The sequence below is a fragment of the Hoplias malabaricus genome, chromosome 9 (genome assembly GCF_029633855.1).
Source record: "Hoplias malabaricus isolate fHopMal1 chromosome 9, fHopMal1.hap1, whole genome shotgun sequence".
In the NCBI taxonomy this organism is placed as follows: domain Eukaryota; kingdom Metazoa; phylum Chordata; class Actinopteri; order Characiformes; family Erythrinidae; genus Hoplias; species Hoplias malabaricus.
The window spans coordinates 9,602,465-9,629,788 of NC_089808.1; the positions used below are offsets into that span (position 1 = coordinate 9,602,465).

Consider the following 27,324-nt stretch of genomic DNA (forward strand, 5'->3'; position numbering starts at 1 on the left):
TCCTACAGAGTCGCATTCCTTGTGTAGAGCCACTCATGACCAAGAGGCAATACCTCTTTTTGAACCCAGAGAAAAAGAACTGGACTGGATTTGTTTTCAGATGAAAGTAAATGTTGCATTTAATTTGGAAATCCAGGTCCCAGAGTCTGGAGGAAGAGTGGAGAGGCACACAATCCAAGCTGCTTGAGTCTAGTGTGAGGTTTCCACAATCAGTGATGGTTTGGGGAGCCATGTCATCTTCTGGTGTTGATCCACTGTGTTAGATCAAGTCCAAAGTCAGCACAGCCATCCACCAGGACATTTGAGAGCAGTACATGCTTCCCTCAGCTGAGAAGCTTTATGGAGATGTGGATTTCATTTTCCAGCAGGACCTGGCACCTGTCCACACTTCCTAAAGTACCAATATCTGGTTTAATAACAACAGTATCACTGTGCTTGACTGGCCAGCACACTCGCCTGACCTGAACCCCATAGAGAAACTATGGGGTATTATCAAGAGGAAGATGAGACACACCAGACCCAACAATGCAGAAGAGCTGAAGGCCGCTATCAAAGCAACCTGGGCTTCCATAACACCTCAGCAGTGCCACAGGCTGATCACCTTCATGACATGCCGCATTGATGCAGTAATTCATATAAAAGGACCAAGTATTGAGTGCATATACTGTACATACTTTTCAAATAATTTATAAATTGGTCTTCTATAATATTCTAATTTTCTGAGATAATGACTTTTGGGTTTTCATTGGCTGTAAGCCATAATCATCAACATTAAAAGAAATAGACCACTCTGTTTGTAATGCATCTATATAATGAGCTTCACTTTTTGAATTGAATTACTGGAATAAATGTACTTTTTGATGGTATTTAATTTACTGAGATGCACCTGTAAATGAGTTCATACATTTACGAGACATTTGTGGAACTATGTGAAAAGTGATGTGGTACAACTTTTCACATCGCTTTATATTAAAAAAAAAACCAACAAAAACAAAAAACCCACACCATTGGTCAGGGCTGGAAATGTGCAATTCACCTTCACATTCTTGTATGTGCTATGTTGTGCCTGTTCAAAAAGAAGCCATACAGCGCAGAGCCTTTCGTATAAATGCCCTGTAATAAGTCTTATTCCATCCCTTAACATAAAAAAAATAAATAAAAATCATTTAATTTTTTCCCAGGTATCAGTCAAAATATCCCATTGGCTGATATGGCACTGGAAAAATGATGCTGATATAAAAAACAAAAACGTAGTCCATACCGTAGCTTACAGCAAATTTAAAAAAACAAACAAATAGGCTTTAAGAATATATTGCTCTGTCTGAACAACTTTGGAAATAAAATTCAAATTGGGGAGGGGGAGATTGTGTATCCGTGCACCTAAATAACTATAAACTCTTAATCTTAGGAGTACAAACAGATGTGCAATCCGAGACTAGAGAGTTAGTCGTCAAAGCAAAAAGACACATATAGAAAAGTAGTGACGGTTTCCTTTTTAAATAAAGAAAAAAATAAAAATCCCTGGGTTTCGAGCCCAGCTTCTCAGAGAGAGATTTGGGTCGAGCTAGATTCCTTAAAGAAAGAGAAAGAGAGAGAGAGCGTGCAAGAGAGAGAAAGAGAGAGAGCAAGAGAGAGAGTTTAAATAAATTAATGAATAAATAAATAAACTGAAGAATAAAGTCACAAACAAAAGCAAATAAAAAAAAAGACAGAATAAAAACACACAAAGAAACGTACAAACAGCAAAAGCCAAACTGACTCAACCCCCCCCCCCCCCCAAACAGCTCGTCAAGCAAAGCCCTTCCTATCAATAAAGGTTTCCTTTCCTTCTTTGAATAATGTGATTGTACAATTAAAATATCCTATTTCATAACTCAGTATAAACATAATGTACAGATTGATGAGGAGCACAGACTAAATGCAAGCGCTCCAGGGTTCACAGTTTGCTGCAGAGGGTCCGTACAGTCTCTACAGTCCAGTTGATTTCTGGGAGAATCTCTGATGACCGTAACCAGCAGGGGGAGCTGGGTGAGTGAATAAATGAATGAATACTGTACAAGAAATGCAGTTTGTCTGATGGAAAGATGTGGACATAGCGCCACCCGCTGCCTGTCAGAGATATGGTGGATTTTGCCCGAGGGGAAAGTTGTTCTTCAAACAGAGCATCTAAAATCCAATGTACTGATGAAAACAGGCAAAGCCAGAAGAGGGGATTTGTGGAGGAGCAAGTAAAAGTGTCGGAGGGAAAAGGCCATTCCAGTTCCATTCTACACTCCTCTCACTAACAGCACAGAAAGTGATGGGAAGTGTAGCACTAGAGTGTAATAGTACAGCCCTCGCCTCTTAAAGAAAAGCCCAGGATTTACCCAGTTGGTGCTTTGCTACTTTAATTGTCCGGGCGCTCAGGGCGAGGACAATGTCAGAGTCTTGGGGAGTTTGAAAAAGGCATTTTTTGTTTGTTTTTCTTGTTTTTTTTTAAAAACCCCCACCATACCGTACCCTCAAGGACTTGGCTTTTTGAGTAGATTTGGGCACCATTGACTGACCAGCACTTGTGGTTGGTAGCTGTGGAGTCTCTGCTGGAGCTCTCCGGACAGTGGAGGTCTACGGTCTATGAAACCTGCAAACAAACATCAAACACAAAGATGTATGCCAAAGTCTACACATTTTAGCTCAAATATCCTGCCCACCTAGTGCGGGTTCTGAGTGCTGAGCCTGGAGTAGCAATGGACAGAGGGTGTGTTCTCCCTATTACAGGTCACTGAAACATCACAAGCTGTAACATTAGAGGAAAACACTACCTAGTGTGACTTTAAATCCCAGGCAAGTCTTGCGATATCAGCAAATATTATCATCCAAACTCTCTCACTTAGTCAGACCCTAGTAACAACATTCAACCTTGTGCCCACTGTGTGAAATCAAAGCCTGTTAAGGTTTATTAGGTGCCTTCATTCAGATCTTGCATCATGCCGTGAAAAAGCCACGCTGAACTCTAATGAGGTTAATATGAACATGTGGCTGCGGCAAAATGAGCTCCAGCATTTCATATGTGTGTTAATCCTCCTCAGGAAGAAGGGATGAGCTCTTAAGCTCACGTGGCTGTCCTCACCTGGTTAAATGGCGGCTGGATTCATGCACTTCCATCTCGTTGCTCTTGTAATCATTCAGCTCTTTCCGTATGGCAGCCTGCAAAAAGGGGAAAGGGGGGGACAGAAATAGTCTGGTTAGAGCCTGCTCCTGCATCATTCAGGTTCACTCAAATGATTTAAATTATGCAACATCAACCCACCTGCAATAAAACACACACACACACACACCCCTTTTCTCTCATTGGCTGGGCTTGGTCAGAAACGGCACCATATTGTAAGCTCACGGACTCAAAAGGCATTTACAAGTACTGGAAACAGATTAATCACATCTAAAGGAGCGCCAAGTCATTTTCAGCACAAACTTTCTTTTAATTGCTTTAAAACTGTTTTTATTATGTTTTACAAATTTTAAATGTAATTTTTCTCTACGGTTATGTAAAGAACTTTGCCATTGTGTTCAAAAGGTGTTCTATAAATAAACATGCCGTGCCTCTCACTGATATTCCTTTAACTCATGAAACAGCCAGTACACTGGCACACAAAGGGCTGATATTTTGTATTAAATCAGTTTTAAAGCATGGCTGCCCCATTTGATGACATTTAAAGTTCCTTTAACGTCTACATATACAGGGGGTCCTCGACTTACGACGTTGATCCGTTCCTACGTCGCGTTGTAAACCGATTTTCGGTATAAGTCGGAACTTACGTACATACTGTACGTAAATAACGTACTGTAAGCACTTATCCTATCCTAACACCTATCCTCCTCGGTCCCGAGCCGTGTAACCGTGTATTTTTCCGCCGCACACACCAAACACGAAGTTCGCGTTACGACGTTTACGACGCAAAACCACTTAAGTCGAAACAAGGCTTTGTACAGTAAATGGGAGATGTGTCGTAAACACGAAACATCGTAACTCGGGACTGACGTAACCCGAGGTCGTCCTTTATATTTATTTATATATATATTGGATTTCGAGGGACATTTGAGAAAATGTCTATACAATTATCTGCAACCACATTAGATTTGTATTATTTAAAGCTGTAATTCCAAAATTTAGAGATTGGAGTTTATATATATATATATAAACTCCAATATTACTGTTCTACTATTCTAAGTTTTGGAATTACAGCTTTAAATAATACAAATCTAATGTGGTTGCAGATAATTGTATAGACATTTTCTCAAATGTCCCTCCAATCCAATTGAATCGCTTAATAGAAAGTATAAATATAGTTTAAATATATATCCAGAATGAAGAGCATAACTTACTGTAAAACAAACATATGCTGCATCGAGTGTATAGAGCTATTAAGAGTGATGTGTTGAAATATGTTTCTCAAATCTTGAGGCAAAGGACCTGACAAACTTTTGAAAAAGTATTTACTATCTCCTGGTTTTTCACAAAGACCTTTTAATATAGACTTTAAAAAAAACCTTACTCGTACTATTTACAAGGCATGTCTGTTGCTTTCATTCATTATTCATTATCTGTAACCGCTTATCCAGTTCAGGGTCCAGAGCCTACCTGGAATCATTGGGTACAAGGCGGGAATACACCCTGGAGGGTGTATCCTTCACAGTCCTTCACAGACACACGGAAACCCACGCGGACACAGGGAGAACACACCAACTCCTCACAGACAGTCACCCGGAGGAAACCCACGCGGACACAGGGAGAACACACCAACTCCTCACAGACAGTCACCCGGAGGAAACCCACGCGGACACGGGGAGAACACCAACTCCTCACAGACATTCACCCGGAGCGGGAATCAAATCCACAACCTCCAGGTCCCTGGAGCTGTGCGACTGCGACACTACCTGCTGCGCCACGGTGCCGCCCTGCTTTCATTATTATTGTCATAAATTTGAATTATGTACTGCTCATAAATAACATGTAACAATCAGTGATGAACGAATGAGTAAAGAACATTCAGTTCTGATAAATGCTGATATACTTTAAAGTGTCTGGATGAGAGACGGAGGGTCTCATGGCTCCAGTTAGATGTTAATCTTTAATGTGCAAATGGGGGAAGAGTTACATAACTGTGTGTTGCAGCACTCGTGCTGTTTAATCACTCGTGCCGCTGGGACTAGGGATGTTAAAACGTATCAGTGCATCATAAAACATTGATGTGAAGGTAGCAATTAAAAGATTAAAAGATAAAAAAATAGATTTTGGAACGTCAAAATCAGTTCTAATAGTCAGTAGTGTATGTGGTCATTATTTAGGCAAAACACAACTCTTGGGGCATTTGCAAGTTTGAAAACAATGCTTACTCTTTACTATAATCTGTAATGAAAAATGCACCAATGCCACCTTTTCGTTGCTGTACTCTGGCAGCTCTCAAAAATACTGGCCTTAAATCCTCATCCCGTCCCTCACGGTCTCTCTGGCTTAAAGATGTTATGTCCTTTTGAGGTCAGGAGAAAATTAAGTTCAGTCTGAGGGGTACGGCTGATGGATCATTTTAAACAATTAAATTATCTTGGTACAGACAGGTTCACACCCCCTACCCTCCTCTTTAAATTATTTATCTTTATTATTATTATTATTATTATTACTATTTATTTATTTAGAGTAAAAAAGTTTAGAGAAACAAATCAGACACATGGGTCATATTTTGTGTAAATGTTAGAGTTTGTTTTGACTGGGTCGATGAAAATCAATGGACAAAACGTGGGTCGCTGGTACAAGCTGTTTAACATGTTTTTGTTCCGGTGGTGAAGTACTTTGACCTATTTTTGATTCAATGTAAGTAACTTCAAAACATTAAAAAAATAAAAATAAAAAAAAGTTATATACAGTTTTGTTTATAAAAATCAATCAAACAAACAAACAAGGGTTGTCCCTAGCTATCAACGTTAGAAATAAAAGAGTAAATAAGTTAAAGTTAATTAAGAAATAAAAGTGATTGTACAAAAAAAAAAATAATAATAATTTAATTAAAACTACTGCTCAAACTACTGAAACACACTGTTCCAGGAAGAAATACACAACCAACCTTACATCTTTCAAAGTAAATATATGCTGTAAATATAAGTGTAGCTGTACCAAAATTCTGAAAATGATGCACCGAATTCCATATACATTACAGGACTGAAGTGATGTGAGGTCAAAGATTTACACCCTTATCCATCAAATGAAGAAAACTCTTCAACCCTCATCCTCATTTCCCTTTCTTTCAGAGGGGTTTTCATTTAAATTCTGCTCCAGAACACAGTGCAGCCAAACTGCCACGAGCATTCTGCATTTTACACGTTTCATGTTGGAAACAAAAGAATGAGGGGGAAAAATAAAAAAAAAAGAATAAAAAGAGAAAAAGCGAGAGGAAAAACAACCAGAAAAAACAGAGCTGAGCCTTGAGACACTGAGCGGTGTGTTTGAAGTAGATAAGCTCAGAAAAGAAGACTGGCCGCTGAGACTTCCTGTCTCTACCCATTGTAAACAAAATGCCAGTCGTCTCTCTGTAACATCACAGGTGAAGGGTGTCCTTCCACAAAAAAAACACCACAGTTCAGTTCAATTTGGCCACATTTATATAATTCTCTCAGAGCACTTCCCTTTCTGAAAAAAAAATCTAGTAATTTAATGAACACCTCCTGTTTTGCAAAATAAAAGCCTGAGGAACTACCACATGTATACACTTGTTCTTTAGGACAAATATATACAGGGGATTCAGTCAAAACATCTGGTGTCAGAAGGTGCTTCCAACATATTGTGCTAAGTGAATGCTGAGTTGGGATGTTAACTAACCCTAAGTAGACATATATTGACTTGCATATAACAGGACCATTCTACCCTCACTCACAGCAGAAAGATTAATGCTGTATTTCCATGTTCCACGTAGGACATTTTAATTGGAACATCCCCCCATGTTGGACTTCCTACTATGACAGTCAGGGGAATCTCGCCATCTTAGAGCTCAGAATCCAAGATGGCTGCCCACATATCAACAGTGTGTAAAAGCAGCAGTATTATAGTTCATTAGTACTATTATTTGTCTTATTAAATCAGTCGTACGCACAGTGCTGTCCGACTGCTGTATGTGAGAGTGTTTCCATGGTGTTTGGATGCACAAAATATTGCATAATATGCTGTTATCCACAGGTATTAAGGCTAACCGGGTTTAAGCTAACAATGAAAACCAAGTTTACTGAACGTTTAACTGAAACACAATCAGCTGATTTGTGATGTTAGCTCTGACCTCTGACTTTCAAGGTAAATGGAACATAGCCTAAGGCTAATTCTGCTTTCCAGGTCTTCCAGCTTCCAGGATAGCCGGCTTGTGGATGTAATCTTTTTAACACGTTTAAAACTTATGCTCCAACAACTTGACGAGTCTTTAAGCGAGAACGTGGAACAGGCAATAAGTTTAAATTACTTGACTTCAGAAAAGTCTGCTTACCTCCACACAGCACACTAGTGTTTGGCTTGGACAGGTACACAATACTACACCAGAGGTCTTCAAGTCTGGACTTTGGGTTCCAGGATCCAGGCCAGGAATTGAAAATGGCCAACTGAAACGTCACTACAGATGCAACTGCTGAACTACCTGAATGGCCGGTTATAGTGTCATACTGGTCGGCCATTTCAAAATCCCTGCCTGGAACCTGGATCCAAGGTCTGGATTTGAAGACCTCTGTATTACACCAATGCAATTCCATGGGCAAGACCCCTAATATTGTATTTAACATTAACATTTTAAAAAACAGAAATCATGCTTTAAAAAGCCACTAAATGGTAATGTTATTGATCATTTTTGCTTATCATCCCAGCTCTAGTGCAAACCTAAACTGTAGTTTGGCACTGTGGAGCTATAAGAACAAAATAATTCTAAAAAAAAAAAAAAAAAAAAAAAAAAAAAAAAAAAAAAAAAAGACTGTTGATTTGAGCACCGGGGGCATACCTTGTCAGCAGCGGTCAGGCGGGTCCAGGGTTTGTCGGCCCGTCGATCATAATCCTGCGCATCAGCCACCTCCACATAGTCACTAAAGCGGATCAGGATTTTGGCCTGTCGCAGCTCCTCCACTGTGGGTCTCTGACTGAGCTACAAACACACAGACAAGGTGATGTTTTACCTCCATGTCCAAGTGGAGTGTGAAAATATACTGTAATTTATGAAACTGACACTGGAAATTCATGAAATTAATGAGAGTAAATTTTGATCAAATATAATAATATTCAATAAACTATGCTCTCTCTCTATATATATATATATATTTGTTTCAAAAGTAAAATAAAGAAATAGTTAAAATGCTAATTTAATTTCTCCATTCATGTGTGCATTTGGAGTATTACAAATAAATCTGAATCATAAAAAATGAAAATTGATGTATTCACTTATTTTTAATACAATGCAGTGACACATTCCTGACTATGGGTATGAAAATGCACTTTGACTAGGAACAGTAAAAAAAAAAAATACTTAATACTAACTTAATACTAAATAATTCCACCACCCATTTATTGTGTATTCAGTCAACAATAGCAAGAGGCAGAAGTTAGCATAATCATAATACACTGCTAATTGACTTTCATTCATTAGCAACATTAGCATTTCAGATATTCCTTCAAGCTAAAAGCACAAAAGCAGTAAGTTAACTGCACCAGACGAATGGACCTCACGAGGAATTGCATGTAGCCAAGACTGTTTGTTCTTTTCAGTCAAAGAACAGAGCATAATAATCTTTCGAAACTCTTTCAAAAAGCTCTTTGTAAGAAGGAGCAATAATGCGAACTCATCGTCTCGCGGCACTCAGATGAATCATTTCATATCAAAAGGCTATATAAGGCCCTTTGAGGTGAAAGCTATAGTGCAATCGCTTAGCAACAGACAAACTGCCAAAAGCCAGACTGGACGTTTGCATCTGTCTGGATGGGGACTTTAACTCAACATTACCTGTGTTGGTACAAAACGATCTTAGCTCCACTGGATATCACCCCAAAAAGTAAAAATAAAATATAAATAAATATATACCATACATCTACATTAAAGTTTCCCCTGTTTTACCAAATGCTTCATAAGCCAAGACATGTTTGGTATCGGAAAGTCGCATGTTTAGTTTTGTACTGGAGCCATGAGGTTTACATAGCAACAAGTAATAGAATCTTAGTAATTAGCATTGTGCTAACTGCCTAAATCACAACACCCTGCCTTTAAACCATGTTGAACAGCTCAGTGATCTCAAAATCAACTGATTTTTCATAATGCTTGGCTAGACAATCCTGCTGAACACACCAAACTTCTCACAGACAGTCACCCAGCGCAGGGCTCGAGCCCACAATCCCAGGACCCTGGAGCTGTGTGACAGTGGCACTACCTGCTACACCACGGTGTCGCCCTTTAAAAGGCTTCTGTTACAGCTAAACACCCACCCATTTTCTTAGACTTACCTTGCGTGTAAGTCTTCGTTTGATTTCTCTCTTCTCCTCCAGCTCCTCCTGTTCATTCCGTGCTGAAGGAAATCAAAAAGCATAGTCCCTTAACACTCTGTTAGAAACACAGTACTGTGCAGAAGTCTTAGGCACCTAAGATAATGATATATATTTAAACTAATGCCTTCTCAGTAAGTGTGGTGCTTGTATAAAGTTATATATAATCACAGTAAATACAAAAAAGAAAAAAGGAAAAAAAAAAGATTTTTTTTCTATAAAGTAGTAGGTGAGAGTGAGTTTGAAGAACAATGTTTTGTTCAGATTCTCCTGGATCTCATGAATTTGTTAAATTAACAGCACACATTTTTTAAAATCATTATTTATTAAATAATAAATACTAGGTATTGGATGTTAACCTCAAATAATATAGACTCCATGAGGAGAGATTTGGAAAATTAAAAACCAACACATTCACACACAGAATATCACACTTACTGGAATATTTTATTTGGCTTTACTCTAATGTTGGGCATTATTTGTTGTTTGAAGTTATTGCTCAGAATAGAATAGATTAGATTTTTAAATATATACAGTACTGTATATATTTTGGTCACCACTAACATATTAGATTCAACCAATAAACAACTTGCATTAAAATGTGCAGGAGTGTGTACTTGTTGTCACTTAGAAAACAGGTCATCTGACCATGGGCATACAAAGGTTGCACGAAACATTTACAGTTTCTCCATGAGTGTAGCCTCCTGTTATTCCTACAGCTTGTAAATTCTTATTACAGTGGACGCTCTCAAAAGGAACTGGAGCTTCCTTCTTTGTTGTTACTTTTGTCGGTTTACTGCTTGTTGATTAATACAACAGGTCTCTCATGAGTGATTCTTTCACAGTGGCCAGCAATTTGCTTCACTACTACACATGGGTCTTTTCAAATTGACCTAGATATAAATATATTTATTTATTATATTGACAACCTTTCGTGCAATGTATCTATATCAATATATACTTATCTGTTATCACTCTAAGATTACAAGATTACGAATGTCCCCCTCTCCTCATCATCATAATAAAATAATATGTTACCATGGACATTTCCTGTTAAAGGAATGTAAGTGAAATCTGGGCCAGCCGAGCACATCCAAGGCCATGCAGCTGAGTGAAAAAGCAAAAACAGACATTTCCCCGGAGCTTTCTTTGCCGGATCCCTTTTCCAGTATGTTATCAGCAGAGAAAGCTTGACTTTCTCAAAGAAAGCTGCAGGCCCAGAAACACAGCACGCTGTCTGGAACACATCAGTAAGAGATAGTGCCTTTTGGCATCCAGAAATGTACTGACTATGAAAGGAAAACAGAGCTATTCCACTGGGTTGATATTTTGTGATTTATTTTAGGTTTAATATGTATGTTAAAAATCTACAAAACTGTAATACATATGAAAACTGCACCACTAACTTAAAAACGTAAGTAAATTTATCAAGTACAAGAAAGTTAAAAGTTCTATTTATAAACATACATCCATCTTAGGTTCTCCAAGTGAAATTAAGCAAACACACTCTTGCACAGTTTAATAAACATTAACCATTTATTCTCTGAATATCATATAGAGAAAAAAAAATAAAACCTAAAATGTGGGGTGTGTAAAAGTTATGGCACAATTTACTTACAACTGATACAATCTAATATTATATAAACTATTAACTTGTCAACACTGGCTACCAAATTCATTCATTCATTCATTCATTCATTGTCTGTAAGCACTTATCCAGTTCAGGTTTGCAGTTGTTCGTCAAATTGAAATACTTTTTATATTTTTCATTATATTATGTTCTGTGTTGAGGGAGAACTGACATGGGCTGGAGCTTTTAAACCTTTTAACCTGTTGCAGTGTTTGAAGCTGGCTTCATCTGGCTTTTTTTTTCTCCCCCCCCAGATCCCTTTTGTTTTTTTGAGGGAGAGAGAGAACGAGAGAGATAATCTACGAGAAGCCAAGTCTTACAGTGATCCATGTTTGTAGTGTATCACGTTATTCCCCCATTTTATTGTGGTAATTGTTTAATTTATCATCATATTAACAGAATTTTTAAATAATATTTCCTTTTCTGTCCATTTGAAGTAGTATAAGGCTTAAGTTTACTTGTGTGGAGGAATGCTATGTGATGTTTCACTGCTGTCTGGTCACATGTACAGTTTGAGTGCACTCACGTTTCAAGATGTTCCTCTGTTCCAGTTCCTCCGCTGTGGGTCTTTGGCTCAGCCTCCTGAACAGAGAATGCAAAGCACACATCATGCATTTTCAGTACATCACTGTAGTCAGGTTCAAGAGATTAATTTAAATGCTGCCACAAGAAAAATGCTAATAATGCTGCATTTCCAAGTACAAGAGAATAAACTTGACTTTGGAAAAATACAGAGTTTAGACAGAAATTGTAATTGCTGGGCAGTTTATAACTGTGGGTTTGTTTGATTTTTATGGATGTAGGCTAAGTTATATCAGAGGTACACAGTGAGAATATGTATTGGCACATACAATAACACAATATAATTATTTAAATATTTAATACACTAAATGTCAAACATTTGAACACATGTTTTATGTTTAAAGTGGTGCAGCTCTATAAGCCATCCAGTAATAGGTAATATGTGGCCATCTTGGCAATGCCTGCGGGCAGTTATATCATACAAGATCAGGCGCTTATATCTTTGAATGGAGAAAGACCAAAATAATAGAAACTACTGGTTACGTTACCTATATTTCAATTTGAATTTGAATAATACAATATAATTCTTTCAATATTTAACACATTTAAACAAGTTAAAACAAGTGGTGCAGATCTATAAGCCATGCATTGGTATTGGTTGGCAGCAGATTTTAAGCAGTTTCAGTGTGAATGGGGCAGTCTAAGCTAAAGGATGGAATTGTTGATTAATAATTTGGGGAGAAATCTGAGAAAATTATAATAAATACAGAAATTCTACAGTCAGATTTAATAATTTTCCGTGGAGGATGCATTAATTGGTCATCACTCAGAAGATCAACAGAAGGAGCCCTGATTTTTGTATATGACTGTAGCTTAGCTATGTTTTTACCAGTAAACTGGAGTTTAAACCAGGCATGCGAGCAGCAGTGTGTAGCCAACGTGGGGTATTGAAATGGATCACTGGGAAAAACGGTGTTTGACGTCAGAAAGTAGTTGTAGGTGGAAAGGGCTAAACTCCTCATAAAGAAGCATTTCACATTTGGGAGTGGAAGCCCCACAAACTGCAGCAGTACGCTCTGGCCCTCGGGCTAACTACAGCCGAGACGCTCTCAGCATTTATGTGATACGGAGCGACGGCCAGGCTGTTATCTAACGCAGCACTTGATTGACAGTCTGAGTGACAGGCTGAGCTGTGCTGACAGTTTAGCTCGGAATAAACGTCCATTTTGTCCTTGAGGAACCCCAAGGGTATGAGGTACTGTTCTTGAGCGATTCCGTGCACATTTGCTGCATTAAAACTCAACACTGTAACAAAGCGAGGGATTTTAACTTCTCCACACACACAGAGAGAAAGAGAGAGAGAGCATTAGGTTCACAGCTTCACTCTGTCTTATTCAAAGTGGCTTTATCCACAAAAGAGCTTAGCAGTGCCTCCCTTCTTCTTTGTTTACTTCTCTGTTCTGAGTATTAAACAAGTGCTGAATTATTAAAACTAACTTCAAAAGAGACAAATCTGATGTAAGATTCTGCATATTAAAATGAAGTCAAGAATATATAGAGACAAAAAACACACCAGAATAATACAGTGCATCTTAAAGAGCCATTATATTCCACCTTCATGGCAATCTGAGAGGAGTCTGAGCATAGTCTTGAGTGCATGTGGTTTGAGTCAGTGTTGAGTCTCTCTGATTTGAGTCTTAAGTGGAGTCTGCGGCCTATGATATAGAGTTGAGTCCCAAATCTCTAGGCTTAGAGTCTGATTTTAATTTGTAATTTCTTGGCCTTAAGCCTGGGCTGAGTGCTTTCTCCAAGTTGAGAATCTGAATTGTGTATGAGAACAGTGAAGAGGTCAAATCCATTTGACTCTTTACAATAAAAGGTGCTACACAGGGTTCTTCGATGCCATAGAAGATGATGCCATAAAAACAGTTTTGCTAATATGTTTAAATGGGTTTAAAAACAATCATAACCACTGTATTAACTTAGTTTATGTCCCTTTACTTTATAACAAGCACAGTATATAGTATTTTGCAGATTTGAAGCAGATTTGCAGGTTTTAGAATTGGCATTTACACCTTAAATGCTGGTGCAAATACATTCTGGTGTCTGTGGCAATAACAACATTTAAGGTGGAACTGGAAGTTTCAAACAAAAGGCCACAGACTAAGCAACTAAATTTAACTATGTTAAAGCCCAGAAGCTCTTCTCCGATATCACTGCAGACCAGCAGGAGAGCACCACTAAAGTGCTGCTGTTTTATGTTCTGATGATATATGAGGCTCTTGAAGTGTTGTCCCATTTCATAGGGGAAGATTTATCCCCTACACCTTGTAACTCAATTCCTAGGGGGACGATAACACTAGAAAATAAGGGGTAGGGGTAAAATTAAGAAATGGGATTCACCCCAAGTCCTTATTGGCAAGTCTGCCCACTCCGTAGCCATCTTGACAAAGCCTGCAGTCAGTTATTTCATTTCATAAAAGATCAGGCACTTGTATCTTTGAATGGAGAAAGACCAAAATAATTGAAACTGCTGGTTATGTTACCTATATTACAAATAGTCCTTGCTTCTGCATGTGCACAGATCTTATCAAAGAGGGCTTCTTCCACCTGTGCCAAACATTTTCCATACCAGCAATCCGATTAAATTCAGTCTCAAGTCTCTGGGCTTTGAGTCTCCGTTAAGTTTTGAGTTTCTGGACTTCAAGAAAGGGTCGGTTTATGTTGAGTCTTCAGACTTTGGGGTTCAAGTTGAGTCTCTTGAGTTTCGGGTTTGAGTTGAGTATTGAGAAAAGTTTGGTTATGTCTCTTTATACAAAAGTTAAAAAATATCTAAAGCTGTCAGGTTTGACAATGCTTCAAATAATGAGCCTTTCACTATAGAAAAAACTTCAGAAGACTACACAAGACAGAAAAAAGGAATAGATAAAAGAAAAAGAATAGAAGTTGAAAATTCTTATAATATTAATTTACAACCATTTCAAATCAAGAAATATTACACAAATTGCTCACAACTTGCAATTTAAACAAAGCAAGCGCATCCTTAGACAACATATTACCCAAATGACAATGAACTAGGCCTGTATCCAGTTACCATGGCAATAAAACTGATAAATTAATTAATAATTTATTTCATGTGTATTGTAAAAATACTCCAGTATTCCCTATGAGCATACAAGCCCTACATCAATACCTCATTTACTCTACCCAACCACAAAAGAGATCTGCATTAACTGAACACAGAGGTATTGCAGGAAGACATCAGACCTGTACAAATATCCATTCATGTGTTTCAATGTACATATTAAGGCAGCCACAGACCACAGTGATAAGACATCAGACAAAACATCTACCAGTTTCAAGAAGAGCACATGACTAAAACTTGTAAAACAGGACAAAAATCAGTGTTCTGGTTAACGACAGCATGTATGTGTCAAGTTACATTTGAAATTCTATGCTTTAGTAGTGGTTTAATTTCAGTTTTGGGATCAGTTTAAGGATGACAGTATGCTACAACCATAACATTTATTGAACTTTATGTTTATTATATAATTTATATAAAAAGAAGTCACATTCTCTTGGTTTTCTCTTCTACCAAGGATCATCTCTAAATTACCAAATGAAAAAGTGTTACTGCTCATAATTTTACACAATATTTTAATATTTCTTTGGGGTTCCTTTTATTGCTATTGTTGATGTTTGTCGTTTGAACAACCTTTGTGAAAAAAGACAACATTCTTTGGGTTTAGAAGTAACCCCCCCACACACACACACACTATCTGACAAGACACTGTTACACAAGACCTCAGTGTAATTGAGTTACATAAGTAAGAAAAACCCAAAGTGACAGCTGTTTGCTTGTTTGTTCTGCCAGTGGTCTTCCATGGTTTGCGAGGTTAAAAGAGAGGTCAAAATATTCCCTTTGAGCACAAAAGGCTGACGTCACTGACATCACATCATTCATGGCTGCCTGCTTCAGCGCTGAAGCAGTATCACAACCTGGCCCCCTGATTTTGGCAGCATCGCTTGTTCAACTGCTGTGTGTTTTCAATGCACTACTATATTGTTATCCTTGGATGGATGGAATTAGTCTGTTCTCTCAAGTGAGATTATGCAATTTATACTTAATCACTAGGGTTGCACTGATTATATCTATGACACACAACAATGAGCAAATCAATAGATCCATTAGCTTCAGTTAAACATCAGGTTTGACAGCACTTTAACAGCATTTTCCTTTTTGCACATTTAAATTATTGGATACTGAAGGTATGTACAAACAGGGACAGATTTGTTAATTGTGTTAATCCCCTTACAGCTATTTTCCTCCTGAAAATTATAACATTAAAAGCAATTTTGCAAGGAATGTGTTAAAGGATATTTCTCAATAAATTAATTATAATAATATTTTAAAAAACACATTTCCAATCTCAGATTAGAAGGAAATTTCTAGACAGGGGGGGAAAGGGAAAGGCTGTAAGACCATTTCCACACAGCTTGATGTTCCTCTGACTCCAGTTGCAAATATTATTAAGAAGTTTAATATCCATGGGACAGTAGCCAACCTCTCTGGACACGGCTGCATGAGGAAAACTGACCCCAGATTGAACTGAAGAATAGTGGGAATGATGGACAAAAAAGTTCAAAAAAGATACAAACTGAGTTCTAAGTCAAGGTTCATCACTGTCTGATCCCACCATCTGTTGCTTATTGAGTCACAGTGGGATAAGAGGAAAAAGAACTAGTGGGACTCGACTGCAAAAAAGAAAATACATACTGACAAGCCACAATGAGGGACATGCTCTTTGGATAGATGAGACAAAACATTGCAAGTGACATCAACTCTATGTTGATCACAGAAAAATTAAGCTTGCAAAGGAAAAAACACCGTACCTACCATACCATGGAACAGGTAGGAGGCTCGGTGACATTTTGGGGCAGTGTGTGTCACAGAGGAGCCATGAATCTGTGCAAGGAACAACAATCTCAAGACTATCATGGCATTCTGGAGCCAAACATACTGCCCAGAATCAGAAATCTCTTTCTTAACAATCTCCACAACACAGGAAAATGACTCAAAACATACACATAAACCAACTATGGAAAAAGAACAAAACGCTGCACTATTGTGAAATAGCCTTCTATGAGCCCTGACCTGAAGCCTACTGAATGTCTACGAAGAGAGCTGAAACATGCATCTGGAGACGATACCCTTCAAATCTGATACAGCTAGAGTAGTTTGCCCATGAAGAGTTTGTCAAACTACGTGGGGTAACAGAAGTCTCATTTAGAGCTACAGACTCTTGATTGCCTCTAAAGGATGTACAAGAAAATAGGTTAAAAGTCCAATAATGTTTGTCTATGCCACTAGTCCTTGTTTTTGGCCACAACGAGTGTGTTCCAGAGTGTGAGGATCAGAGCCCAGGGCAAGCCACTGCAGTTCATCCAAAGAAAACGTATCCAAACCATGTTTTAATAAAGCTCTCTTTGTGCACAGCTCACCTCACCATTTTTATTTAAGCTGTGGGTGTGTTTCAAACACTTGAACTCAGAAATTATGAGTGTTATACACATCATTTTGTAAAACTACCCAGCATTGGATTGACTGTGGAAACAACAGAATCAGTGCAAACCTAGTTCCCACAGAGACACATGGTGCACATTGGCGTTTGTGGGATTTCAGCGCTGTCCCTAATGGCAGAATGTGTTGTGCTGGCAAAGCGCTCCGGGACTGTGACAGCTGCCTCTGAGGATGAGGATGGGTGCCAGGATAGTGTTCCAATGCTCCCTCTGCTCCCCTTCCCTTCTCCTCACGTCCTTCATCACACCCAAGTAAAACCAGCATTTGCAATGAACCGTTCCATTGTGTTGAATATAGCTGCCATTAGCTCATCAGTTTTAATCCTGAGCTTGTCACATTTGTCCGGTCTCAGTAACTACGTAGCTTAGGGGAGTCATCATACCACTTCCTAAGCCTTCATTAAGACTCACTGAACACTACTGGTGGCGTCATAGCAAGCTAATGAAATTTGCTTACATGTGCAAAGGAACAATCCCACGGTTATCTTTCTCTAATTGTAATTATGCCTTTTATATTGGTTTTAATTTTAATAGAACTGCAGTAATAAGGACATTGGTTGATAAACATTAGCGTTTAGTCTGCCACTTTTACAGATTAGCTGAGATGTTCAACATTTCCCCAAGTGTGTGTTTCCCAAATGAGGCTGAATGTTGCAATTATTTTAACGTGTGCTAAACGACTTTCAAAAAACCTCTCTCTGATCTTGTTTGGCTTGCAGCAGCCACTGAGCATCAGTTTACACTTTCCTTACTGTCTCTAGCTTTCTCAGATTCTTTTGAAGAGGAAAATGCATTGAACAGATTTAATCTAGTTTAGCTGGCAACTGCCAAGGCCACACTGCTGCCATGATGAGTCACCAAAGGGAAAAGAGGGAGAGGGAAACGGAGAAGGACAGAATGGAAGAGAGAGAGAGAGAGAGAGAGAGAGAGAGAGAGAGAGAGAGAGAGAGAGAGTGTGTGTGTGTGTGTGTGTGTGTGTGTGTGTGTGTGTGTGTGTGGCAGGCAGTGGGAGGTTACTTAGAAATTAGGTCAGCTCAGTTTCACCATACTGGTTTTAATAAGCCAGTTCTGCACGGGCCGCAGCTATAGCTCAGTTGTGACTGTGCCCGTGCTGTCTCTGACGACTCTGATGTGTTTATTCACTGGGACATTTGCCCACTGAGTCAGAGGTTCATTGATGGAGGCATGAAATGACGCCCGTGGCTGAGCAGGGTTTTAGGAGACGATTAGGGATTTGTCAAAAACTCACGTGTCATTGTGTGAATGGGCTGCTTATATAAAATGAATTTGTGTGTACAGCTCTTTTGCATTTTTAACACAAAAAATGCCTTCATATATAAAACATTCATGACTTTCCAAACTGTTATAACATACGTTATAATATGTTTTATTATTATTATTATTATGTGTACAAATACATTTTAAAGCATGTCTTGTGTAAGGTGTTATTGGAATTAGAACATTGTTTGTTTGTCTGTCTGGTGTTTGCTTGTTTGCTCACTATTGTTAAAGTTATCCTATGTTACAGTAACCACAAAATGATACGAGTGGGACAAACTCAAATTAATTAATTAATTAATTACATTTAGAAAATGATGCTACGTTCAGAATCGCTGACACCAAAATCACAATATTAAAACTTATAAAATAAATATAAATATTTATAAATATTATAATTATAAAATATTATGAATAAATGTATTTTAAATATAAAATATTAAAATCGTCTAAACGAAAACTCACACATACTTTTGGATACAATATTAGAACAGAACACATTGATGAACATGCTTTTGTAGCACTTTTTCCTTGATGGAACTTCCTATGAATGAAGTGACAAATAAATTCTTCCAGCTGGACAACTTCAAAGTACTTCATTTTTAGGTTTTTTTTTTTTTTTTTTGTTAAATAAAACAGCAAATGTCATATTTGATACTACACAACAGTTACCACAAAATGACAAGAGCCAGAGAATGTTTACATTTTAAATTTCAATCATATATAATGCATCTGTGCAACTATTACTATTATTAGTGATATTTCTTTGTTATTATTATTTATAAATAACATTTGTATTAAAGACCCAATAAAATTATACATTTGAATAATTTAACAAGTAACAGACAAATGACAAATTAGCATGTAGTATGTTGATTCTGAAATGAATTATTCATCTATTGGTGGCAGATTAAGCCCCATGTGCATCTGCCCCAGTGTCCATTGCTTTATTTAATGGAAATTACATAAGATGTGTGTGATTTTATAAGACAATGTTTGCGAAGTTTGAAGTAACCAATTAGAAGCATCTAGTAACTTTTGGATACATTTTTGTATCCAAACTTTTGGATGCTTTTCCACCGCATGGGTCCGGCTCTAATCGACTCGGGACGCTTAAAGCTTGTCGCTTTTCCACTGGCAGGGCTCCCCCGCAAAATGAGCACTGACACATTGCAAAACCCGTCTCTAACAAGAATCGTCGGCTTAATGAAGGAATGAATAATGTAATTTAAGAGATTTTATAAGCAGCGGTTTGAGCTGGATTTGAATGGGCTCTGCATTTTGTGGTGATTGACATGGCCCTGACCACTCAGCAGGGTTTCCACGTAATAATTTAGTACCTACTCGGCACAGCTGGAAAACCCAGAGCAAGGTGGGACTGAAAACCTACCTGGTTCCAGGGACCAGATACCAGATTTGGCCAGTGAAAAAGCAAAAGAGAAATGCTGAGTCAAGTAGAGTCATGTAGGTTCTATGCAGTGGAACTTCATATACCTTATCAGCAATGGCCCCATGTCCTGATAGGGTAGAAAAACAAACCGGTATTTAATGTGTGTATTCTTACCGTGTGAGTTTGGTGCCAATCTGTTGTCTGGACTCATGTCTCTCTTCATCCGTCTGCATGGGCAGAATATTCTTCTCCTCCAGCTCCCTCTTAGAAGGCCGGTTACTCAGCTTTATAGCCAGAGAGTCTTTCCTCAACACCTTTCTGGCTAAAGTACCTGTACTCAAACACACACGGGGGAGTTTGTAAGTCATCTGCACTATATCTGCAGGTGTGGTGGACATACAGTCTGAGATGAGCCGTGAAACAATTTTTTTAGTTGTCTAAAATGAAAATTCAAAAAGGTTTTTGAGCAAGATAAAAGCTAAACCTTGAACGTCCTTGGCAGTTTAGTGTTTTGTCAGTTTTGCTGCCTTCTAGTCATTAGTCAAAAGGTTGGTTTCTGACCTCAGGACCTCTGTCAACTTGATATTTTGATGTTCTGAATAGACATGAAACTGTTACGGTAGGCCATGGTCAAAAATCCTGATTTCACTCCCCAAGGACTTGAAACCAGGGTTAAATCAAGACTGGGAGGTGAGATTGAGAACCACACCGGAGCTCCTGATGAAGTAAGTGTTTTAATATGTTTATGCTCCTTATAAACACAGGCATGGCTGTAAAAATGTGCTGGTTTAGTAATTTTGTTTCACTTTTAATGACAAACAAGAGTAGGGCTGGACGATAATGCTAAAATCGGTATCACCATATATTTTAGATTCTGTCAATACGATGTACTCCGATATTCATATGAACAATAAAAATAAATAAATAAAATTGCCAGAAAAACAAGAAACATGGCATCACTGATGGGCCTAAACCTCCTGATTTGTCAATATTAATATTTTTAAACTAACTTTAAAATCATGTGCAATGAGGTCAGTCAGTGCATTCATTTACTGATGCTGTAAATAATGTATATTGAAATTTTGAAAATGTGTTTAAAAGTCATATTATTGTAATTGAAACAAAAAAAAAAACCCCAAAAAACCCTTTCTAGCCAGAACAACAAACTCTCCCTCTGTTCCACCTTAAATGGTTTTATAAATAACATTACAGTGTTTTTCATGACCTTAAATTGAAAATAAATTTGAGACTTTTTTACCCCAACAACTGCCAACATTAACATTAAGTTCCACCTTAAATTGCTCAAGCACATTTCCCATGTGCCCTAGGAGCTGTTTGAAATAAACATGCCTCTTTCAAATGGGACTTCAGATTCATCTCTGTAGCCAAAGTATTTCCAGAAAACCAATAAAATTGAGGGAAAAAAAAAACATAAATAAATAAATAAATAAAACCTAATACAAAGGCTACTATTACTGTTCATTTAATACTTTATTTAAATTAGTATTCATAGTGCTGCAAATTGTTGGTATAGGAAATATATAAAATTTAAGAAAATTATTTGTAAGTGTATAAATATTTGTGCACATTTTAACAATACCCCTGATTCCACTCATAATTTCGGCCATGATAACAGAATCAAATGTTCACATCGTTTAATGTCTACTTCTGAATATATTTGAATATGCCGTCAACCCCATCCTTTAGTCATCATCTTAGAATTTAATACAATATTATAGCAGGAAGATATTTTCAGGCAATAAGAATTTGATTATTTCTATTTTAAAAGAGAATTTTTTTCCCACTACTTTTCTCTGCACTAATTCAGGTCTGGATTTTGCTGGTCATCATGTTGTAATCATGACTTGCTGATGACTGCAAGAAAATGTTGGGTTTGCTTTAAACATACTATAAACTAATGAGATTATTAACTAATTTATTAACTGATCATGCAACAAGGTCTCCTGAACATTGCCTTGAATCAAACCCACAAATACTAAATTCAGTATTAAAAAGCACCTCTGATGTGCCCAATATTTCCATCAATATTATTAAATATATACAAACTTGTGAAAAGCGAGTCATCATCTTCTTCATCGTCTTCCTCATCCTCTTCCTCCTCTAGCTCATCCTTGTACATGCTGGGCAGGTCTTCATAGTCAGACTCATTGGGCATATTCTCTTTCTCATCTTCACAATCAATCACCACCGTGGGCACTGGTCGGCCATCCAGAAGGCCACACTGACCAGAGTGCAATGCAGAACTGTCAAGAAAATAACAGAAGGGGGTGTGTTCAAACAGTCCATCAGGCTGAATGCAAATACCCTTAAACTTTAAAAGAGTGAATGTACATGTGCTGGTCATAAAATTAGAATATCATGAAAAAGTTTATTATTTCAGTAATTGCATTCAAAAAGTGAAACTTGTATATTATACTCATTCATTACACACAGACTGATATATTTCAAGTGTTTATTTCTTTTAATTTGATGATTATAACTGACAACTAATGATAACCCCATATTCAGTATCTCAGAAAATTAAAATATTACTTAAGACCAATGCAAAAAAAAAAAAAAGGATTTTTAGAAATGCTGGCCAACTGTAAAGTTTGAACATGAAAAGTATGAGCATGTACACCTCTCAATACTTAGTTGGGGCTCCTTTTGCTTGAATTACTGCAGCAATGCGGCATGGCATGGAGTCAATCAGTCTGTGGCACTGCTCAGGTGTTATGAGAGCCCAGGTTGCTCTGATAGTGGCCTTCAGCTCTTCTGCATTATTGAGTATGGTGTATTACATCTTTCTCTTCACAATACCCCATAGATTTTCTATAGGGTTAAGGTCAGGCGAGTTTGCTGGCCAATTAAGAACAGGGAGACCATGGTCCTTAAACCAGGTACTGGTAGCTTTGGCACAGTGTGCAGGTGCCAAGTCCTGTTGGAAAATTAAATCTGCATCTCCATAAAGTTGATCAGCAGCAGGAAGCATGAAGTGATCTAAAACTTCCGGGTAGATGGCTGCGTTGACCTTGGACCTCAGAAAACACAGTGGACCAACACCAGCAGATGACATGGAGCCCCAAACCACCAATGACTATGGAAACTTTACACTGGACCTCAAGCAACATGGATTCTGTGCCTCTCCTAACTTCCTTCAGACTCTGGGACCTTGATTTCCAAAGGAAATGCAAAATTTACTTTCATCAGGGAACATAACTTTGGATCACTCAGCAGCAGTCCAGTCCTTTTTGGAAGTGAGACGCTTCTGTCTCTTGTTCAAGAGTGGCTTGACACAAGGAATGCGACAGCTGAAACCCATGTCTTGTATACATCTGTGCGTGGTGGTTCTTGAAGCACTGACTCCAGCTGCAGTCCAGTCTTTGTGAATCTCCCCCACATTTTTGATTGGATTTTGTTTCCCAATCCTCTCCAGGGTGTGATTATCCCTGTTGCTTTTGCACTTTTTTCTACCACTTTTATTTCCCTTCACCTCACTATTAATGTGCTTGGACACAGAGCTCTGTGAACAGCCAGCCTCTTTAGCACTGACCTTTTGTGTCTTGCTCTGCTTGTGTAAGGTGTCAATGGTCGTCATTTAGACAACTGTCAAGTCAGCAGTCTTCCCCATGATTGTGTAGCCTACAGAACTAGACAGAGAGACGATTTAAACTGATTAGAGTGTTGCACCAGGTGTCTTCAATATTGAACCTTTTCACAATATTCTAATTTTCTGAGATACTGAATATGGGGTTTTCATTAGTTGTCAGTTGTAATCATCAGATTAAAACAATTAAACACTTGAAATATATCAGTCTGTGTGTAATGAATGAGTATAATACACAAGTTTCACTTTTTGAATGGAATTACTGAAATAAATCAACTTGTTCATGATATTCTAATTTTATGACCAGCACCTGTATTTCTTTGTGATATGAACTTATATAACTCTGTTACTGCATTTTAATAATATTTAGGTCAGGCAAAAATTACTGTTGCAAGAACAAATATTTTGTACTCATAAAATAAAAATAATCTCCCATAATACATAATGCATCATTGCTAAAATTTGTGTGATTGCTTTAAACATCTCAGAATTTTTACATGAACCTGACTTAAATTATTTTTAAGGTATATCTAGGCTATCAGGCATCGTCTAGGTTTTCTCTAGACTTTATATATGGCTTTGATATTATTAGCATTTGGTTTATACATGAGATATATTTTACATTTATTTATTTATTAATATAAAATAATATATATATTTTCCCTGACACTGATCCTAAACATAGCCATGATACGATTGAGAATAAACTGACTTTCACCAGGCAGCAACTGTTAGGTGACTTTGTCATTTTAAAACAAAAATGACAAGACAATATGGAGATGCACCTAAACCAGAGCATAATTTCACAAGCAGTTTAGCTTGTGTTTACTGCTACTCCCCCTCCCTCGTTATCTATGCTTTTCTATCATTCTCATATGCTTATGTAAGTAAGCTGCTTGATTATTTCTGAAATAATCTTCTAATGCAGTTAACCGCAATTACAATCTGCATTAATTATAGAAAAGCAGTTGACGTAAGGTAAACCCTTTGAACTCTGAAAAACTTGCAGATCCAACAGTTAATTTCATAACATGCGGATACAGATGGAGGCCCAAGCACACTGCGCCATGTGTGTCCCCATAAACATGGCGGTCATTTCCCAAATGCAGTTTGACAATCTGTGGGAAACGAGCAGGAGAATGGTGACGCATCCCTACTAGTGCAATCCGGATTAGTGATGCATTCATTTGCAGATAGCCACAGTTAAATATGTGATAAGCTCTTTTGAATGTGTTCATAACGTGAAATACTAAAACGCTAATGCAGGCAATTAACCAGGGAGAGGAGTTATAGTGGCACTGATTGCAAAATGATGTAACGTGTCAAATGGAACAATCTCATAACAAAACACAAACCAAACATGGCTAAAAAGAATAAGATACTAAAGTCCACACAGCCCATATATGAAAACAAAGCTGCAAAAAAAATAGCCTATTTTCAGTGCAATGTTTTTGTGATGTCACAAAATTCAATGCCAAATCATTGAGGCATGCACGCCACAGGCCCATCCCAATAGACCTTTTTGGAGTTACTCTGGCCAAAATATGTCCATCACAGTTGGACCCTTGTCAAAGCTACTCAGATTTATACTTTCTAGACATATCGTCCTACCCTCCTCCAAAAGTTACAGTTCAGTTTCTGCAGTGCTGAGCTCAGAGTAGCAAAGACAGAGGCTCCAATCTCCCTATTAATGTTGAAGCTGTAATTTTAGGGTAAAAATACTATCTAGTGTTCTTTTAAAGGGAAATTGTGTTTAATAACCACATCATATTTTATTCTCAAGGATAAAAATGAAACGATATGACTGTCATGTAAACATAAATTATTACATTTATTGATCCATAAACCGAAACAAACAGATGTAGGATATAAACCTTTTAACAGGAGCCAAACATGTAGCCAAAACAAAAATTACCACCAAGATAAAATATAACCATCTCCAACTCTGAGACTCGGCCTAAATTAAAACAGCACATCGTCAGCATCACGTTGTTGGAAATTATGGCAGAGCTGCCATTTGGAAGCTATGTGTGTGTCCAAGGCCAACTCACAAAATGAACACATAAAAAGCCTGAGTGACCTGAGATATGAAAAACTCACATTGTGAATTGTTTTTTTTTTTTTTTTATCTTCTTCCTACATCTGAAATTGTTTAGAGAAAATGCCAACAAAAACCTTCAACCTTCAGGTCATAAATGGTATTGGTAGCCCACCTTAAAGGAGTAACTAGGTCTAGTGATTGCTCTGCATGACTGAAATATGGAACCATTTAAAATTCTGGCCATTTTGGAAATTATGGAAACATGGAACCATTTTAAATCCTATATTTTTAAGACTTTAACATCCTGACAAATACTAACGATCGAGTTGAAGAAATGATGGTGAAAAACCAAAATAATTTCAATCATTCATTGGTATTCTGTAACCACTTCATTCTGTTTAGGGATGTGGTGTGTCTGGAGCCTACCCAGAATCACTGGGCACAAAGCATGAACACAGACTGACCGGCAATCCATCACAGGGCATCTCTCACACACACATATGCATTCACACCCTTGGACATATTTACACAGCCAATTAAACCTAATAAAATTTGTTTTGTTTTTTTTAATTGTGGGAGAAAACAGAAGCAGCTGGAGGAAACCCATGCAGACAGTGAGAACACACCAAACTCCATTTAGACTGAGACCCAAGGCAAGGATCCAAGGCCCCAGAGTTGTCTGGCAAAAAGCAGAATCCATAACAGAAATTACATTTTCAAATGAAAAGGAATATTACTAATATTAAAAACAGAATATTTTCATATTTACTCTTTTTTGTATTTTCAGCAGAAGCCCTGCATATACTCTGTGGGTAATTATTATTTTAATTACCTGTTTTTAAAACTCTCGATGTTCATAACAGTCGTCTCCTTCTCAATTTAATTGATCAGTTATGGCTTCTGCTTTTTGGTTTTCAAAGCACCAGCAAATTTGAAAAATTTAAACCAAGATTTCTGTAATGCATAAAAAATGTAATAAATGGCAAAATAATTCTATTTCTTGTTGTTAAAAATACAGGTTTTTTGGTAGAAAGGTAGAAAATTTGAAGCTTGTAATTCCTTGTATAGCCTCACCAAAAAATCAATATATAAATATATTTAAGCTGAAGTACGTGGACTTGGCGGCCGAGGTAAGGGAACGAGGGTGGCAGGCACATGTAAGAGATGGTGGAGATAGGCGTTAGGGTATCTGTAGCCAAGTCAGCCACATCCCTGCTTGTGCAGTTCAGTATCAGGGGTCGGAAACTAACGGCAGCTGTGAAGGAGTTATCAGAAACAGCTGAAAGGTCTAGTCCGTGGTTGTGGATTAGGAGAGAACAGATTACTTTGGGAAATACACTGTAGAGATGCTATTGTGACTGTTGGTGATGTAGCATGTAAAGTTCACATGGAACTGGTAGCACTGAGCATGCATTAATGGTGCCAGTGGGGCTAGGTACAGCCTTAGTCACCAGGGAGGCCAGAGTGGATTTATGACTGGTGATGATAAAGGGTAAGGTAGGACACCAGGCTTCACTGTTGAGCCTTCTGGAGGTGTTGTGGGCTTAACTCAGTGAAACACCAATGACAGGAGGTGCCTATCTGATGACCCCTGTGAAGAACTAGTGATACAGTGGGTGGTTTGGGTACTAGTTGTTAAGGATAGCTTGTTGCTGATCAGATCATAAACAGCCACAGCAACCATAGTGTTGAGGTGTAGGTTTCAACAAAAATGTTGCGTCTGCAAGTAGGAAGAGAGTGGGCCCTA

General features: G+C 37.8%; 1 protein-coding gene across 2 annotated transcripts in view; it reads right to left on the reverse strand.

The window, feature by feature from the left end:
* Positions 1 to 1,789: 1,789 nt before the first annotated feature.
* The window catches only part of LOC136707310 (phosphatase and actin regulator 1), a 65,252-nt gene continuing 39,717 nt past the window's right edge, over positions 1,790 to 27,324 (reverse strand). For both annotated transcript variants that reach the window (XM_066681298.1, XM_066681297.1), the window contains exons 6-12: positions 21,997 to 22,193; positions 20,104 to 20,260; positions 11,686 to 11,741; positions 9,491 to 9,552; positions 8,004 to 8,144; positions 3,110 to 3,186; positions 1,790 to 2,620 (exon numbers count right to left, since the gene is read on the reverse strand). In XM_066681298.1, the coding sequence (XP_066537395.1) occupies positions 2,605 to 2,620; positions 3,110 to 3,186; positions 8,004 to 8,144; positions 9,491 to 9,552; positions 11,686 to 11,741; positions 20,104 to 20,260; positions 21,997 to 22,193 (706 nt within the window). In that variant the 3' untranslated portion in view covers positions 1,790 to 2,604. The remainder of the gene's footprint in view (positions 2,621 to 3,109; positions 3,187 to 8,003; positions 8,145 to 9,490; positions 9,553 to 11,685; positions 11,742 to 20,103; positions 20,261 to 21,996; positions 22,194 to 27,324) is intronic.